Source organism: Microtus oregoni, unplaced genomic scaffold, assembly GCF_018167655.1.
Source record: "Microtus oregoni isolate MIOR12 unplaced genomic scaffold, Mior012 000033F_ref0000390, whole genome shotgun sequence".
Taxonomy (NCBI): domain Eukaryota; kingdom Metazoa; phylum Chordata; class Mammalia; order Rodentia; family Cricetidae; genus Microtus; species Microtus oregoni.
The window spans coordinates 16,639,962-16,659,516 of NW_024543092.1; the positions used below are offsets into that span (position 1 = coordinate 16,639,962).

At 49.9% G+C, this 19,555-nt stretch overlaps 1 protein-coding gene across 9 annotated transcripts in view; it reads left to right on the forward strand.

Moving 5' to 3' along the window:
* The window catches only part of Synj2 (synaptojanin 2), a 104,531-nt gene that overhangs the window by 42,044 nt on the left and 42,932 nt on the right, over nucleotides 1-19,555 (forward strand). For 7 of the 9 annotated variants that reach the window (XM_041680157.1, XM_041680155.1, XM_041680154.1 and 4 more), the window contains 3 exons: nucleotides 2,859-3,129; nucleotides 7,295-7,520; nucleotides 14,721-14,804. In XM_041680157.1, coding sequence (XP_041536091.1) covers nucleotides 2,859-3,129; nucleotides 7,295-7,520; nucleotides 14,721-14,804 — 581 coding nt within the window. Of the gene's footprint in view, nucleotides 1-2,858; nucleotides 3,130-7,294; nucleotides 7,521-14,016; nucleotides 14,050-14,720; nucleotides 14,805-19,555 lie in introns of those variants that run through there. The other 2 variants (XM_041680158.1, XM_041680159.1) reach the window with 2 other exon arrangements.

A 19,555-nucleotide genomic window follows, 5' to 3' on the forward strand; every position in this document is an offset into this window, starting at 1 on the left:
AGGCCCTGGGAGCAGCCAGTCCCAGGCAGAGACAGCTGCTGGTCCCAGAGCAGTGGTGGCGGGCCATGTGGCAGCAGGCAGTGGGCCTCAGACAGAGAGGCTGCTGGTCCCTGAGCAATGGCTGGTTCGGGGCAGGGAGACACATGGCGGGCGGGCAGAAGACAGAAACATGGATAGACACGACATGCAGGGTGAGGTTGAATGTTTATTCAGGGGGTTATGGAAGAGAAAGGGTGAAGGGGACACAGAGAGAGAGAGAGAGAGAGAGAGAAGATGAGAAAGAGACAGAGAAGGGGGAAGCAGAGAAGTGGGCAGAGAGGCAGAAGCGAAGCTGCCTCTCCAAGAGGAAGATGGAAAATAGAGAATGAGCTCAGGCCGGAAGCTGAAGATCAGCCTGCCTCAGCGGATGGGGAGGGGAATGGGTGTGGCTTGTCTCTTAAAGGGACCAAAACCATAACAGTTTCAACCCGGAATAGTGTGCCTGGGTCCTGATGAGTTCCCCTGGGAACTTTGCATGTGAAATGGCAGTGCTGACTCTCGGGAGCAGTGTTGTTCAGCCCAGTGTCACTACTACCCACCAGGGGCATGGCAAGTGCCGGCTGGAGAGCAAGACTTAGCCTGAGTAACTTGCCCAAGTGGTATAGCCAGAAAGTGGATTCAGGTGATCCAGGTGATCCCAGTTTTCCTTCTCAGTCACCCCTGGCTTTTTAGCCTCTGCTTGCCTCCTTTCCCCTCTCTATAAAATGGGCTGACAATGGTGGTTGTTGGGATGACTAAGTCACTGTATAGTACCTGGTGTGCAGAGAATCATCCTGTGTATCAGATATATGGAGGCATTTGGCTCGGCTGTGCACACCGAGTGGCTCTGATTTGCCTCTGTGCCTTCTGGGGTGCTGCCCCAGCTGAAGGGCACCTTCCCGTGGTGACACCATTTCTTCTCATTCTCTGTAAGAGTCCCCTTTCCCCTGCCCCACAATCCTTCCTCATCCCTTTCTCTTTCATTGAGCCCCAGCCCAGATCATGGGGCCCTGTCTTGGCCCTGCAAGGGAACTTTGCTCAATACTGTTTTCCCCTAGCACCGAGCTCATCAGTTCAGGGAGCCGGGTGCCCAGGCTGTGGACCGCCTCAGCCTCACTGAAATTCACCTACCCTGCTGGGAAAACCTTAACTGCTTTAATGGCCCAGCAGAACTCTGGAGCTTACGTTATTTCAGAGTGGTTTCCTGAGGATGCACACGCCAATTCAATATCCTCGCCCCATGGGCACCCTCCTTCCCCACAGTGCATCAGTCAGCATGTGTGAGCCGTGACCTACTTACTCTTTAATAAAAACCAATCATCCCCTCGCCGGAGCCGCATTCCACCAGTGAAGAAGAAGGGCAGCCTGCTGGAGGCGGCGGGTGGTTGGGTTTGCTGCCTTTGTGGTCTTTTATGAGAGCATGGTGAGGTATGAGAATGGCATAAAGCATCATTTCAGCCAGCGAGAGGCTGCTGGCCATGTGGAGTAAACCTTACTGGGTGGGAAGAACTTCCTGATAGATCCAGGCCCATCACCCACTGGGGGTATCTCTTGGACCCTGTGTTTTGGAAGGGCACACAGTATGGCCACCACCCCTTGACGTGGGTAGTATTGCTATGAAGTAGGGTACGTGGGATAGAAAAGGAGCAGCCAGGGACAGTGTGGCAGGGGCTTGGAGAAGCGTGTATCAGTCTCCTGTACTGGAACTTATTTAGGAAGTGTTCACATACATGTGCTGTGGTAGATGATAGTGTACACTGAGTTCCTGCCCCTGGGGAGAACCGCTGCTGCTGAGGGACACAGCTGGAATGAAGGCTACTGGCTTTCTGTGCCCACGTGCCGCTGGGAAACTTCTGATACAAAGATGGGCATCCTACTGTCTTTGGAGAGCAGGTCCGGCTTTCCGGAGGAAGTGCTGCCCATAGACCCAAAGGAGGGTCAGGGGCTTACCCAGTGGGGGAAGAAAGGCTCCTGGGGTTCCAGAAGGTGTAAGGCTAGGACCAAAAACGCATGCTTCTACCTGGCCAGGAGAGAACTGAGGCGGGGAAGTCAGCTGGGAGGTTGGAAGGAGTCCCTTGCTGGGCAGATGGCAAGGGAGCCTTTCTCCAAGTGGGAGGATGTCTCCCATCAAACTACAGACTGACTGTAAGAATGTGTGCTGCAGAGAGAAGCAGCCCTGGGAGCAGCTGCCTGGGAACAGTCCGCATATGGGGTGGGGGTGAGATACGGGGCAGGATACAGAACAGGAGGCCTCGGGAGGGGTTTGCATTTCTGTCATTGGGGTGGGGTTCAGTGGGAGCCACAGAGGGATCTGAGCAGGGGAAGTCTGCTATCCGCTGTGTTTAAGAAGGCCATGCCTGCATTAGCTGGGAGGGTGCCCAGGCAACGGGTAAGGAATAAGGGTTGAGCTGAAGAGGGTGAATTGGAAGGTGGTGGGCACAGATTTGGAAGAGGGCTGGGGTTAGGAAGAGAGGATGCTGAAAGGAGTGTGCTGGTCTATAGGGTAGATGGCTGGGAGACAAAGCCTCTCCTTCAGTCCTGTGGAGAGAGCTGGGGCTGAGAGCTGAGTAGAACTGTAGGCTAGCGAGCGAGCTGTGGGAAAGCCTTCACGTCAGACTCACCCTAGGGTCTGTTAGAGCAGAGCTGTTTTTCTGAGCTGAGGAGGAATACAAATTTCTGATGGGTGTGGCACTGCTTGGGGTACAGACTGGGTAGGTGGGCACTACCTTAGGGCCTAGGGAACAAGAGTTAGAAATACCCTCCAGTTAGGGTTGGCGTTTGAACTGGGATGCAGCCTGCTCAGTATCCATAATCCTTCATCTTCTCTATAACCCTTCCAGGTGGGGTCCCCTTGAGCTTCCTGGTATTGGTGACAGGCTGCACATCAGTGGGCAGAATTCCAGATGCAGAGATCTACAAAATCACCGCCACTGAGTTTTGCCCCCTTCAGGAAGAGGCCAAAGAAGAGGACCGCCTGCTCGCCTTGAAGAAAATCCTGAGCTCAGGGGTGTTTTATTTTGCATGGCCCAATGATGGCTCCAGTTTTGATCTGACCATCAGGGCGCAGAAACAGGGCGATGACTGCTCTGAATGGGGGACCTCGTTCTTCTGGTAAGGCACTGGGTCACAGAGGGCAGATTCTGGGTAACATAGAGCCAATGTCTTCCATCGTGCCTCTGCCTGGGGTGCTGGATCAGCTCTGGAGTGGCACTTAGAGTCTCATTTGCTCTCTTCAGTGAGAAAAGATAACTAATCCAGCATCTCTACCCTGCGGGCTTTGCTCCAGGTGTGTATTTTTGTGGTCCCAGGTAGATCTAGGAAAGAAACTCTGTTCCCTGGGTAGAATATTGGGGCTTTACTTACTCAGGCCTTCTCTGCACTGATGCTCTCCTCAGCTGGTCCAGAGCCTTGGATCACGGACCTGCCCTTGTGTGGAAGCTGAGAGGGCAATGGTGGCAGGGATCGTGCTCTCGCCTTCTCTAGAGCGCCGTTCTCCTCACAGTTGCGGAGGATAAGAGAAGTGGGCAGAAGCGTTGCGGCGGGAATCTGCTGCTTGTTTCCTTGTAAACCTCGTCTTTTAATGCTTTAGCCCAAAGCCCTCTCTGGAGCCACACTGGTCTCCAAGCTAGACACAGAAATGGAGGCTTGTTCCTGCCCTTCCTTGGTGCCTGCCTGGCTTTGCCCACAGGAATCAGCAAAGGCTCCCATGGTAGGCTAAGGGTCCTTTCTATAGGGCTTCAGCTCCCTGCTCGTGAATTCTTCACCTCTCTTTTGATTTTGATAAATCAACCTGTCTCACCCCTAGTACCCTGCCTTTATGTCCTCCAAGGTCCTCTCCGGTTTGCCAGTTTATGTGCTCAGGTTTGGAACACATATGAAATCCTGCCTGTTTTGTTGTGATGCATACTCTAGTGCATGCATCTAGGTGGGGACCGAGTCTGAGACCCCGTCCACGTTTCTAACCAGCTGCCCAGGTGTGCTGCTGGTCATGCAGTTAGTTGAAGATGCCAGGTGCTTGCTGGCCCTTCTGTGATATCTGGTTATTCTTGGGGGCCCAGCATGTTCTTTTGCACTGTGGCCCAAGACTGGGAAGGTCTTGTGCAGAGGTTCAGAAACAGCGATATCTGTGAACACAAAGGAGGCGGGGGCATTCCTTGGAAACAGGAGATCCTGGGCATCCGGCTTACCCCAGCGCTTGTGTTCCTGCTTTCCCATTGAGCGCTCTGCAGCAGTTGTGAGACAGCACAGAGCCAGGGGGGTAAAGAGGTGGAGCAGAGAGGGCGCAGAGGAGAGGAGGTGCTGTTGTACTCCTTTTAAAGCAGATTCCAGGCTAGATTGGATTTCAGAGGAGGGACTGTCTGCGGAATGCACTGAGTGGGTACGGGTGGGTACTGGTGGGTACCCACCCTGGCCCCTGAAGCTGACCACATCAGAGTCAGCAGGCCGAGTGGCTGCAGCCAGATCACCCAACCCCACTGTATCGTGCTGAGGTCTGGAAGCCATGGCAGGAGGCAGATGGAGTCCATGTAGGATACAGCTGGTGAGCACAGGAAAGAGCACAGCAGTGGGGTCATCCTGCCCCAATGGTTGTCACTTCCTAATGCACTCGAGGCCTGGCAGGAAGTGCAAAGCTGTCCCTCACTGAAGATTCAGATCTTCTCTAAGCTGTCCTCCCCAGAGCCACTTGAGTAAATGACCAGAGCTGTCCAGTTGACAGAGGCTCCTCCCCATGCCCCCAGTGACAGGGGACATACATTTAATGTATGTTACTAAAGGAGCTTATTATCTGAAGCCCAGAGAGTGGCTCTGAAAGCAGCCTGTTTTTGTGGTCTTGGTTCTCCGCCATCGTCACACAGAGCAGTCCTGCACCTGTGGGAACCCAGATGGTGGGCAGGGCTCTCAGGGCTGACTGGCTGGGTGCGGGTGGTAGTGGCTGGCAGTGGTCACATTCCCAGAAGCTGGCCTCAGGGCAAAGGCTTTGAAACACAGAGATCCTCCACTCACACACATCTCCAGGGAATTGAGCTCTAGGGCAGGAACCGGCTTCCTTATTTTAAACAAATAGGCCATTGTGACCTAGATTTGTTCCAGACCCTGCAAGAGAAAGTTCCCCAGTGACAAGTCTCAGACTGGCACTGTTGGGGCCTCCGGGGTATGAGGGAGGCTGGTTGACGGTGGGGTGGGGGATGGGAGGATAGCTCAACCCTGTGCAACTGTAGGGCTTTCATCCGGGACAGCTGGAGTGAGGCGGTGACAGAGGATTCACCTAGCATGCATAAAGTCCCGAGTTCTATGTCTCGCTACAGTCAACCAATCAATGAATCAGTCAATAAAATCAAACTCTCAGACTTGGCTTTAGAACACCACACTGCATTTGCCGACTCTGTGGTCTTGGGCAAGCATTTTAGTTCTCATGTCTCAGTTTTATCAAATGGGATTTCTGATAATAATGCCTTCCACATGGGGCCACGCACGGATGGATTAGACCAGTCCACGCCAATAATTTTGGAATGCCACTTTGTGGACTCTAGCATGTGTCCTGTGTTTGTTGGTGGTGTTTGTTTGCTTTTTGCTTTTTTATTTGCTTGTTTATTTTTCTCTCATACAATACACCCTGACTTCAGCCTCCCCTCCCTCTCCTCCTCGCAGCCTCACCCACTCACCCCAGATCCACTGCTCCTCCATTTCCCTTCAGAAAAAAGCAGGTCTCCTGGTGATACCAGCTGAACATGGCATAACAAGATACAATACAGCTAGGGACAAACCCTCATATCAAGGTTGGGGATGTGTCCTGTTTTAACCATTACAATCACCACAGACTGCAGAACCCAGAATAATCTGCAGGGTGTGGAGAGGAAAGAAATACTGGAGCTTTGACCAACTTTTATTTTCATCTGATCCCTATTTACTTATTCTGGATTTCCTCACAGTGCTCTCATTATATTCACCCCACTCTGTATGTGTGCATATGTGTAATGTGTATAAGTGCATGCATATTAAATACAGTCTTATGTCATCTTATCTTTGCCTAGTGTTATTACTTAATCAAAACATGAGTAATGCTCTTTTACTGTTTTTTGAGACAGGGATTTTTTTGTGTAGCTCTGTCCTAGAACTCGCTCTATAGACCAGGCTGGCCTTGAACTCAGAGATCCATCTGCCTCTACCTCCTGAATGCTGGCATTAAAGGCAGGTGCCACTACTGCTGGCTAAAACATGAGTGATTTTAGTCATGTGTGTATGTATGCACATGAGTACAGCTGCCCACAGAGGTCAGAGGGGGAGGGAGTTGGGTCCCCTGAAGCTGGAATTGCAGGGGTTGTGAGCTTTCCGATGTGGGTGCTGGGAACCATACTAGGATCCTCTGCAAGAGCAACACAAGCTCCTAACTACTGCACCAGGTCTCAGACCCAAGACTAAATACTTTATTCTAATAAAGAACATGGCAGACATAGTTCTAAACAAGCTCTTCTTAAGGTCCCTGAATGGGTGGCTTCCTTTCCAGTTGTGTTCCCTCTGGTCCTTACTGTCACCTGGTAGTAGCATAAGCGAAGGACTTCTGGCCTCTTCCTCCTGTGCATATCATACTGGCCGAGTCTCAGAAGCACAGAACTTTGCGAATCTATATGTTCCAACTGTAGGACCCACTGGAGAGCAGTCATTGTTGGCCTCTGTTGGGTGATAATTCTTCCTCAGGGACATGACAAAATGTCTCTCCACCTTAGCTAAGGAACTCACAGTAGCCCGGAATAATAACACCACCAAAGAACAACCCAGTGAACCACTGAGCTCGCATAGGACACTTGCAGGAGTGTGGGTTAGAGTTTACTTAAAGAAGCCTGGACAACTCAAAGGCAGCTGCTCCAGTGTGAGTGAGAATTTAGGAAAGCTAGAACCATGTGCATCTCTGAACACTTGCAGGCAGGTCACAGGTTAGCGTCTCCTCTCCTTAGCAGTTCTTGCTGGTTATATAACCTGAAGATGGGAAAGGCCTTTATAAATCTGTTAAGTTTCGGGGACTTCTTGAGACTTGTGAATTGTTGACTTCCTTAGCTTAAGGAATTTCTGTTTAGAACTTTCTGAATTTTAAAGAGCCTCCCTTTGGAACTTTTGAGGCTTAGTGAGTTTCCCTCCAGGACAGAATGTTTCCATTTGGATGAAATTGCATATAAAAGCCTAGTGGAGCAATGGGGCCTACGGGAAGCTTAGTACTTGGCTCTGGGTGCAGCATTTGTAGCGTCTGGTAGGGTGACCCAAAGGTGGGTCTGTTTTACAGGAACCAGCTCTTGCATGTGCCCCTGAGGCAGCACCAGGTGAGCTGTTGTGACTGGTTGCTGAAAGTCATCTGTGGGTTGGTGACCATCCGCACAGTGTATGCCTCCCACAAGCAGGCCAAGGCCTGCCTCATCTCTCGCATCAGTTGTGAACGAGCAGGCACTCGCTTCCTCACCCGCGGTGTGAACGACGATGGCCACGTGTCCAACTTCGTGGAGACAGAGCAGGTGAGTACCCAGGCCCATCCATGGCAGAGTCGATGCCTCCCACGCATGCGTGCTTTCTATTGTGAGTGGAAGAGACCCTGATGCATGTGAACAGGTTTCTGACCATGGCTTCTTCCTGTGTGTGTATGTATGTGTGTGATTGGAGCATTACTTGACACTTGCCTCTGACTTAGCTGGTCTGTCTTTTTGATTCACAGCTCATTCTGGAAAGATAGTATTTGCTTACGGGGTGTGTGTGTGTGTGTGTGTGCCTGAGAACCTAAAACTGAACTTAGAGCTCACCAGTTTGGCTATAATGACTGTCCGTGAGGTCCTAGAGATGTTCCTGACTCTGCCTACTGAGAGCTGTGATTACCAGCATGCGCCAATGGATCTGGCTTTTATATAGATTCCCAGGATTGAACTCAGGTCTTTCGACTTATGTGGCAAACGCTTTCTCACCTCCCACTCCTTCTAATGTATTTTAAGCAGAAGGGCTCAAGAATGGGGGCCATAGCTATAGAGAGGAGCACTTACTCCAGGAACAGTTGACAAACCAATACGAGTTGGAAGTCTTTTTAGGGTAAATAAAGAATACAATAGAGTAATGGAGGAAGACACTTTTTTTTTTAAATTCTGTATCAGCAGGAACTTTATTCTGAAAGCCTGTTAGAGCCTGGGAGTGTGATGGTGTGTTGGAGCAGTTGCTGTCAGCACCCATGGAGGAGAGCCATCTGTAATACCTCCTTAGTTTCTTTTCCTAGCTTCTGTTCTCACTCCCCAAGACGCTGTCTTGCACCTTGTTTTTTTTTATTTTTATTTTATTTATTTTGTTGTTGTTGTTATTCTTACTTGCTCCCTGAGTGCCACCTTGCAGAAGAGCGGTGGGATCAGCTGCAGGAAGGGAAAGCCCAGGAGGCCCAGGTGTGATTCCACTCTGGGCTGCAGGCCCCCTGTGTGTCCCTGCAGCTTTGCAGTTCTCGCCGCGGTGTGCCTGAGAGGCACCCTGTGAGGGCACCAGTTTAATGCAGCACAGATGTACACGTTACCGTCCACCGCACGTGAACCTCTGCGTGCTCCGACCTTCAGTGATGGCTCAAACCAGTGTGGGGGTCCAGTTTGCAGAAACACTGACACCAAAGGTGAAGGCCCCTGGTGGAGTCAGAGGGAAGTTGGAGCAGGAGCCCTCAAAAGATCTGTGGGTATAATTACTATCTTGGGAAGGGTTTCTTGCCCCTCTGAATGTGACAAGGCTATTAAATAATGATTGGTTGGAGAAAGAGAGAATACGTGCTCCACCGTGGGAGCCATTTCCTTTTTTCCTGTTCATGTTCTTGTGTCCACCTTCTTTGCCTCATCCCCTTTATTTGTATCTGGTATCCAGATAAAAATATCCATTCTGTTCTCAGACAGAGTTCTGGGTTTTTTTTTGTTGTTGTTGTTGTTTCATTTTGCTAGTCATGATACCATACCAGGTAGAAAGCTGTGTTGTTAAGCATTGGCACGCACAGGGTTTGAACTTGGTACCGGAACTGGTCAGAGATCATCTTTGGTCGAGAGGACATCCGGAGCCCAGCATTTTTTTCCCCACCCACTCAGAGGGAAGAGGGCCACTTATTTGGTCCTGGTGGTGGAAGTCCCCAAATGTTTAGCTTTCAGCCAGCTTAGAATCACTGTGGCTTCTTACTGTATCTTATAAAATACATCTTTAGGGGACCAACTGCCCTGTCCTTTAAGATAGGACATTAGAGAGGGCAGGGGACCAACTGCCCATGTCCTATAAAATAGAACACTGGAGAGGGCACCCAGTGAGTTTCCTGGGTAATGAAGTGCCACACACTTGGTGGTTGAGGCAACAGGCATTTGTTCTCATAGTTCTGGAGGCTGGCTGGCTAAAATCAAGGTCAGGTAGGTCCATTGTCTCTTGAAAATCCCTCGGGAGGATCCGTTTTTGACTCTTCCAGCTTCTGTGGTCCCGTGTAAGTGGTTCCCAGAAGCATCATCCAGTCACAGTCACACTGGATCAAAGGGCTCAGCCACCCCCGGGGTGGTCTCACTTATCCAGTTATATTCACAGAGGTCCTCTATCCAAACAAGGTCACAGCTGGAAGTACTGGAGCCTAGGACTTTAACATGTGGCATACTGTTTCTGGAAGGGGCACAGCTGAACCCATAAACACTGGGGCATAAACCCCCTCTTAAGGGCAGTGCTTTGATTGCAGGGGAAATTCCGTGATCTTTGCTTTTCTCACTAAGTAAAGCCAGCATTTCCACAGGCTCTGGCTGGGGCTTTTGCTCTGGTTATACCGTTAGGGCACCTGGTGACTCATCTGTCCCGTTATCACATGTTACTTGTTACTACTCAAGATTGAGGACCCTGCTGTGTATCTCCTAGGTCTCCACCTTGGGGCAGCCCCACCCAACTGGGCCTTAGAGATGAGAACGGCCTAGCCATACTCCCAGGGATATGTAGAGCCGGTTTCAGTCCGTTTTCTGCCGCTGTAACACAATACCACATCCTGGGTATGCTATAAAGAAAAGAGATTTGTTTTGGTTCGCAGTTCTGGTCTAAGGTCGAGGGCCCACATCTGGTGCGGACTTTGCTGGAGCGTCCTGATGGGTGACAAGCAGCACACAGGAAACCTAGCCAACATGGTCTTTATGTGAAAACCAATTCCTAAAATAACTCGGTAACCCATTAATTGAAGGAGTGGATTAATCAATCCATGAAGGCAGAGTGCTAATCACCATTTGATGATGGGGATTAAGTTTTAATATGCTTTTAAGAGGGTCAAGCCATAGGAGCTTGCTGCTTCCTGATTTCCTGGGGTAGGAGGAGGGATTTCTTGGCTCCTAGAAGCCTTTGTGGTCTTCCGTGTGTGTGTATGTGTGTGTGTGTGTGTGTGTGTGTGTGTGTTGTGTTTTAATTCTTTTTCCTCCTCTGGGCCATGCTGGCATCTGTATAAACTCACTTGACCTCGCTCCCTGTAGCAGGGGCTGTTCATGGACAGACACTACCATCTGCTGTCCGGCCAGAACAACTGGCAGCTGAGAGGGTGTAACTCAACCCCACAAGAACATTCTCACTAGACATAACCGATAACCGACGCGAGGGCTATGATCTTAAACCCAGAGCAAGGCTTGGCTGAACATGTGCTTTTGAAGCTGCTTCTGGCAGACAGGCCACCTGGGGCACAGGAACCCAGGCTGGCTCAAGCTGCCAGAACCCCAGGGCAATCTAACTGCATGAAACTGGGAAATGACCTCTGGGATGGGCCAATGGCAATTGAGAAACGAGCTATTGGCTTTTCAGCAGGGTCTGCTTGTGGGCCTCTTAGCCCCTGAGTGCCCGTTGTAGCACCTCTTCTTCCCATCGTTTTACCATGACCAAGTGGGGTTCAGGCCTACAGTAACAGGATACCTCCTGTCCCTGCCCTGGCATGCAGGTGTGTGTGTGTGTGTGTGTGTGTGTGTGTGTGTGTGTGTGTGTGTACACAACAGAAGTAAAACAGGAAGGCCTCCTCCCTCCTGGAGGTGCTTCCCTGGCAAAGGCTCCTCGTGGTCACCCGCTGATGGAGGTGCTTCTGATGACCACAGGAGACTGGAGCCAGGCTGAGGGTGCCACAGCTGTGGCCTGCAACATCTGCTGAGCCCAGGAGAAGTAAAAGGTGCAGTGGGCCATGAGCAATAGAACCTGCACTGTGGCCTGGGAGAGGTTTACCCACTGAAGACTGTGGTGATTCCATAGGAGCCTGGTTAGATGGGGCAGCTCAAAATGTGCCCTGAAGTCTGAGCCCTGTAGCACTACTTTTGGTAAAATATGACAGATAATACACCGTGCTCGGAGGCCTTAATGCCAAAACAGTTCAAAGTGGGTCTGTCTCCAGCCAGGAGATGTGTTACTGGCTCTTTCGCCTGTCAGTAAAGAAGTGGTAGGCTGTGCATTTGGTCACTCACCAACAATGTAAGCAGCAATTGATGACGTCAGTACCATGCCCCAGCAGGCAAGGGAGCTTAATGGGATAGTGCGAATCTGGTACTGGTGCCCTGTTGGCTGTTGGTCTGAACCCTGCTGCAAAGCTACGGTCTTACGTGAAGTCCTGCAGTTGTTACTCGGATGCTTGACACAAGCATCATTTGTCAAACTAATAGGGGAACCACAGAGAGAAGAGTGACAAGCCAGATAGACTGCTCAGTAGGTAAAAGATACTTGCCACCAAGCCTGACAACCTGAGTTCAAGCCCCAGAACCCATATGGTAGAACAGGGTTTCTCAGCCAGTGGTCATGACCCCTTTGGGGAGTAAAAGGACTGACCTTTCCACAGGGTTCACCTAAGGCCATCAGGAAGCACAAATATTTATATTACAACTCATAATAATGGTAAAATTACAGAGATGAACTAGCAGCAAAAATAATTGTATAGTTGGGGGTCACTACAACATGAACTGTGTTAAAAGTTTACAGCATTAGGAAGGTTGAGAACCGCTATGGTAGAAGGTGAGAAATGATTCCTGCAAGTTGTCCTCTGACATCTTCACGTATGCTTGAGAGTACTCATGCATGCGCGTGCGCACACACACACACACACACACACACACACACACGGAGCAGGAGAGTGAGCCCTGCTTGTAGGATTTCTACTTTTTCCTTGCTTTAACATTTTCCTGAGGAATTAAGTGGAGTTCTTGTAAACAGTTTGTGTGTGTGTGTGTGTGTGTGTGTATGTGTGTGTGTGTGTGTGTGTACAAGTTTGTGTCCACATGCACATGTCTATACATACATTCTGTGTTCATGAATCTGTGTGGTGTGTGCATGCATATGTTATATATGTTGTATGTTTTAAGTCCCATACAGTGTGTGCTTGTGTGATGTTTGTATATTCATGTTTATGCATGGTGTATTTGTTATGTATGCTGTATACTTGTGGGTATATGTGTATGTATGTTTATATGGCATGTATATACATGTAGATGCATACACACTGTGTGTCCATGTGGTAGATGCCTTCTCTGGCTTCTTGGGAGGAAGTCTGGGTTTTTCTTTTTTTCCCAGCTCTGCTGTGAGTCATACCCAGTTGGCTCCTCTGCAGCAGTGACTCAACTTTGCAGAAAAACAAAGCTCAGTCCCTCAGCCTGTCAGCAAAGGGTGCATGATAAATATTTGGCTCTTGACAAGCAGGCCGTCACCTAACGAAGGGAGCTTAGGGTGACTGTGTGTGTTCTCCTGAGGGTGCCAGTGGGGAGGCAAGGGTTTGTAAATACTGCATCTGGAAGTAGAATCCTGGAAGAGCCTTTCAAGTGAAGCTCTCCATTCTCAGCCTTCCACAAAAGAAGCTGCTTGGGGTGGCCCTCCTGGCTGCACAGTACCAGGCCCCCCATGGCATCGGCACTGGGGTTCCTGTTTGTCTTCTAGGGCTCTAACTCTGCCTAAGATCCTTCCTTATCTTGTCCATTCTTGCCCCCCACACACACTTCCTGCAGCCTGGCCCTCCCTGCCCTGATACCTATCCCTGCTCAGCCTTCCTGGCTCTGAGTAGCCTCATCCACACACAGCAGTGACGTTTTCCAAGTGACCACCCTAGGCTGGGAGAGAACGTACCTAAACTTACTCTCAGGGTACCAAGTGACATTTAATCCATTTAGAGAGGGAAGCAGGATAAAGTCATTTTAGTAATGTGCCTAGGCTACACTGCTGGGCACATGGGCCTCTCCAGGGACCCTGTGGAAATGGCACCTGTGAGAGGAGCCAGCCCTGTGGGTGTTGAGGCTATTCTCTCACCAGCATAGAAGCCCTGTAAAACAACATTGTGCTGGTTACTGGGCTATACACTGGATGATGGGGTGATGGGGCAGGAGACACATACAGATGATTTTTATGGGGAGAAAGAGAGAACTGTTGCCCATGCAGAAGGGGTCCCAGGCACTGTCTCCAGCACTGAGCTCAGAGGGACCCAGGCCAAGGCAGAATGTAGTGTATAAAGTCCAGGATCATCAGAAAAAAGTGCTGAGCGTCCTTAGCTTAGGTCAGATTCTGGCCTTGTAAATGGTTGTCTTCATGTTAGCTAACTCGGTTTCTTTGTCAGGGACAGTCAGTCTTGTGTCTTTGATCTCAGGAGGGCAAGCTTTTCTGCAGTGGGGCAAACAGAATAATAGAGGTAACACATTCACTGGTAGCCTGTACCGAGAAACAGACAACCTAGTGTATTTTCCTCTGGAGACGAAGGCTAGAATTACGTTTATAGCCTAGATACCAGGCTCATGGCATGCCTGTCGTCCAGAGAACCTCAAGGCTCACTGTCCAGCCCCCTCCCCCTGAGGAATTACTAATGCATATGCCATCTGAGCATGATCTAGCCTGTGTGGAAAGCTACCCTGTAAGAGCAATGGAAAGGACTCACGGCGGCGCCCATGGTGGCCTTGCCAGGCCTGGGTAGGGTTGCACAGATAAAGGCCACCATCTGATAACCACTGCAGCCACCTCCAGAGCCTGCTAGGGACTGTATGTTTGTGTCCTTTAAACTCGCATTGGCTCCTCTGTCGTTGGAAGCAGGTAGGCTACTACAAAACTGGTCAGCAGGGGCTATTACCAGGAATTTAAGCAGCATTTACTTCTACGGGCGGAAGGGGGTCTGTGTATTGTAAAAAGCTAGTGTGTGTGTGTGTGTGTGTGTGTGTGTGTGTGTGTGTGTATTAGTTGGTGGCATGTTTGAAAACACAGTGGCGCAGGGCTGGGGCTGCAGACAAGTTCACATTGAGCCTTGGCCTGTGCCGTGAAGGTCACCAGTGGCATCTGCAGTCAGCAGGACTTTGAGTAGAGCTGATTTATTCGGGTCAGTCCTTTATCAATGGCGCCTTAGTTACTGAGCAGGTAAAGCAGAGCCCTCTGGAAAGGTCTCAGCTAAACTCCCAGCACAGCTGCTTCTGGTTGTAAAGCAGGAAATGTGTGCTGGGTCATTAGGTAAGGGTGTGTCCTGGACTCCTGCATACGCAGGTCAGAGCACAAACCCCTCTTCAGAGGCCAGGCAATAGCCCCATACCTTACTGTCTGGTGGGTGACGTTGCAGCAGCCCCAGTCCTGCCAGGTGAGAGAGCAGAGGGCACCGAAGTCCACCGACTATCCTCCAGGCTGGTGTCAGGTCACAGGCACCGGATCCCGTTACAACCCAGGACATTCAGTTTCATTGAAGAGTCCCTTTCTCTTTCTGTCTCCTTGTGCCGCAGACGATTTACATGGATGATGGAGTATCGTCCTTTGTCCAGATCCGAGGCTCTGTTCCGCTGTTCTGGGAGCAGCCGGGGCTTCAGGTAGGTAATTTACACAGAAGACTTTCCACAGTGTCCGTGCACTGCTGGTCTCTTTGAGTAGCTGGGGTTTGTTTCTTTAAACGTTTCTTTTCTAGTGCCGTTTATGGTCTCATTCCTTGGCCCAGCTGTGTTGAGCTAACCTGTGAAGAGAAAGAGAGAGTTTCACAGGTACAATGGGTGTAGTCTGTGATCTGAAGACCGTGTATACATTAGCTGTTTACGTTGTTCAGTGAGCGATCTGCAGAGGAGGCGAACCAGAGAGGGCTTAGGTGGGGTTGGCTTCAATGGGACCCTAAGCTGAGCATTTTGATAACATATCTGGCAGCTGGGAATCCTCTCAAAGGCTCCGGAGGGTCTGCTGGACCCTTGGTGGCCACATCACGGGTCTGGCGTTCTGCGGTGCTTGTGTGGGGCCACGTGAGGATTGCTGAGCTTTCCCGTGATTTCTAAAAATACCTTCCGCCATGCAAAGTACAGCGTTGGGCAGTGCCAGGGGGATTCGGCTTCTGCGTCCCGAGAAGAGTTCAGGGACTGGGAACATGGTCCAAGGACACAGCTGTTGTCACTGAAAGGCACGCTGCTCCCTCAAGTGGGTTCTGACACCGTGCATCTGGGGAGAGTGGAATTGAGGTTCCTCCCACTCCTTGCTCCATCTGGTTCTGCCTTGCATGACCAAAGTGCCCGAGAAAGCGTCTCCCTGGGTCTTCAGTCTTTGGCTTCTCTTACCCAGGGCTCTTGTGGTATGAGGTTTGGGTGGTCAGCCAGCAGCCCAAGAGGCCAAAAGCAGTATGTGCCAGGTTCTCAGGAATGATTGACACAGCAGGGCTCACAGTGCCCGGTCTTGGGCTCAGCTTCTTAGCCCAGCCTGGACTTGTCCCCAGGGCTGCCAATACATTGTGTCGTGCTGACAGCACTGGTCACATGATTGTCAGCCCTTAGAGTAAGATGGATGGATGGAGCGTCTCATTCAGGTTCTGAGTTCTGGGGCGGGGTGAGGATTTGTTGATATTCCGTTTTCTAGGTGAATGAAGATGCCCAGTGACCCTGAAAGGCAGAAGACTTGAGCTTGGGTTTGCTTGTGAGGGGAAAGTTCCTCTGGAGGCCTTCCAAGGGTCTTTCGTTGCTGCTGTTGCTGTTTTCGTCTCAATGTGGAGCCTAGGCTAGCCTTGAACTTGTGGCAGTCTTTCTGCCTCTGCCTAACAAGTGTGAGGATTACAGACCTGTACCACCATGCCCAAGCTCCTAGAGGTTTTGTTGTGTTTTAAACAGTTCTCTGGGTAAATACCTTTCCTAGCAGAAACTCCATATTTAAAGTATACAGGCCAGTGAATCTTAGCATTTATAGAGTATGTAACAAGCTCTGTAATCTCCGTTTAGAATAGCTGTTTTGTTTTGTTTTTCTCTAGTGCTAATCAAATCCAGGGCCTCCTGCAGACTAGGCAGGAACTCTACCATTGAGCCACACCCCTGCCTCAAACTTGGAAGTGTGTCACCATGGCTAGGACACTCATGCCACCGGCCATCACCCTCTTCCCAGCTCCAACTCAGGCCACGGGATCCCCCAGCCTGCCCCATCTCTATAGAGTCAGATCTGGGAGTCAGGACTGAAGCGGAAGGCCCTGCCTACCTGCAGTCCCACCCCATCTATCTCCAGAACTTGCATTCCCTGGGACAGCTCCTTTTAAAGCCCAGGATGTCTGAAGGTGCTTGAAATGTGTTTTTCTCTAGATGTGGGTTCCTTTGAGCTCTGTGTGAGGAATCACAAAGATCAAGTGAACTCAGGGTACAGAGGAATCTGGGAGGCTGCATTATATTCATGCAAAACTTATCAGAAACCCAAAGATTGATCATGGAAGCCTTAGAACATTGAAAGGACTTTGACATTTGTCTCAGCCTCCCAGCTCTAGAAGGATCCCTTCTCCTGGACCTCTGAGAGAGAGGCTATGTTCCAGGTCCAATGGGGGTTCTGATGATTAGAAAAATCTTCCTTGTACCAGACCACTGTCTATCTGCCTGTCTCTCCAGGACATGCAGGGATGCTGAGGAGCACGTCTCTCTTTTCTTCCGAGGTTCTCTTGAAGCTCTTGTGTGGTTTAGGGTTCTGTCCTCTCCAGCATCTTCCTGCTCTTTTGAGGGTCTTTTGTCTGATTGCTTGGCCTCTCAATGTTCTGGTCTCCTTCATCTAAAACACGAGACATAGCCTATTGATCTCCTATCTGTATAACGAACTTGGTCTCCAGTGCTGCTGACACAGCCTGTGTAGCCATGGTATGGCTGTGTCTCAGATGGACATGGGCAGGATTGAGGCAGGTCCCCTACCCTTTTAGATTCCTGACACTCGTCCTTTGGCAAAGCCTCATGGTGTCTTAGACACAGGTTAAAAGGCTAGCATTCATAGTCTTATTTGGGATTTGCTATCTTTGGGACCTAATACCTGCATTTATACTCTACATGCCATCTATCATCAAAAAGAGATGATGTCATCTCCAGAGAGGTGGGGCAGCTCTACATGGGGTCTACATTCAGTAGCAACGATCAGGCTAACATAGGTTCTGGATGTCTCCCCCTCTACACACACTTTTATTAAAAATACTTTCTGTTCTCATACAATATATCGTGATTACAGTTTCCCCAGTCTTTTTTTCATTTCCAATTTTGCCCTTTCTTCCTGCTTAGGTAGGATGAAACATCCCCAGATGTGCTGAGGAAGGGTGTGTATTCTAAACTGCAATTCAGTGCTTTCTTGGCGGGCGGGGCCGGGGGGGAGCTGTCCTAGGGATATGAGCCTTGCAAGGGATGAGGAGAAGAGTTGGGAACGACAAGACTGGGCCATGATGCTTCGTCTGCAGAGAGTCATGGGCATGATGCCCTCAGCACCGACTCCTAGATCTCTAGTCTACATGGCACCATGCACTTTTAATAATTTGTCTGCCCCATGCCGGTAGCTGTGCAGTTTATAAATACCCCAGTGAGAACTTCACCCTTAAAACTCAAGCTCTTCTGGCAGAGCCTATGATGGGATGTATACATAATTTTATTTATCTGGGGGAGATTACTCCTGTTGCAGCGTCAGGATCTCCCATCCCTGGGACTGACTCAGACATGTGTCTGCCACATGTGTGTCCGGTCTTTGCTTTGAAGTTCACGTGATGGAACCAAACAGAGGAAAGATGCAGAGTAGATTAGGGCATCTCGTCCGCGTCCATCTCTTCTCTCTCAAAGGCTGCTTCTCAGGTTCTTGGGAATATGGTGGTGCAGGCGCCTCTTTGTGTGCTAGGGAAACGAGACAGTGTATGGCACAGAAGGTCCTGGTGTGCGTGAGTGAAGTGGAAGTCCTCCAAGTGGAAATGAACGAAAGTCAAGGCCAAATTAGCCCATGTAATGGGTGCCGTGGGTTGGTAAGCCCGAGAGAAAACAGCTGCATGTTTGTCCCAATCCCTGGAGCAACCAAGGTTGCCAGGCCATCCATCTCTCATAGGAATTCAGAGGGTAAGCTGTGAAGCTAGAGAGACCTGGGCATCCCACATGGTAACAACTGTGTTTTGAAGAAATTATTTTCTTTCTAAGCCATAGCTTACTGTTCTATAAAGTAATATTGGGAAATACCTGCCCTCATGGGGTTATAGAAAAGATTAAAAATCACAATATGTAGGTGGAGATTGCTCATTCATTTCCCGGCTGCCCAGACATGAAATAATCACACAGAAACTGTATTAATTTAAACACTGCTTGGCCAATAGCTTAAGCGTATTTCAAGCTAGCCCTTACATCTTAAACTAACCCATTTCTATTATTCTGTGTATTTCCATGTGGCTGTGGCCTACTGGTAAGGTTCCATTCAGCATCTGTCTCCTTCTGTGACTACGCAGCATCTCTCTTTGACTCCACATGTGCGCTCTCCTCTCTCTCTCTCTCTCTCTCTCTCTCTCTCTCTTTCTCTCTGCCTCTGTTCTGATTTCCTGCCTGGCTTTACTCTATTAAGCCATTGGCTGAAAGCAGCTTCTTTATTAACCAATGGCAATAAAACATATTCACAGCATACAGAGGGGAATCCCACATTAACAATACATCTAGAATTTGGCATTGTGTTTAGACTCACAGTGCTCACAATGGTAGCTGTGGCTAATAATAGTAGAAGCAAATGGAGACCAGTACAGTCATGTTGGGAGAAGTGTGGCTCTGTGTCCTGGAGCTGGTAAGAGTTCTGTCTCCTTCAGAAGGGCTCAGATGTAGCCGTGGGACACAAAGAGCGTGTCTTCGGCTGTTTCTCTGCTGTGCCTCACACTGACAGGAAGTCAGAAGTCCTAGGCACACCGATGGAGCATTTCTGTGTACACTGGACATTTGGGTTCAGATGTAGCCCTTGCCTTCAAGGAGCAAGGGACAGGCTGTGACCGAGGAAGGTTGAGATCTGAGCAGCAGAGAAAGAAAGTGTTGTCCTGGCCCAGGCAGGTAGAAGAGAGACCACTCAGAGGTCTAGAAGGGGTCCTTCAGGATTTTTGTCTAGGTTGACTTGGGGACTAGAACGACTTGGGCAAACGAGGCAACATAGGCAGAGGAACGGCAGGTGCATTGTTGTGAACCCCGAGGCTCTTATCTAGGGAATGGCACTAGCTTCATGTTTGGGATCCCAGGTGTGAGTCACTTTTGAGGTCTGGTGGTGAAGATCTGATTTGTGCCATTCATCTGCTTCTGTCAGCATGGCCGCAGCACGGCCAGTCGGGAAGAGCGGTGACTGGTAAGCTAGTAGA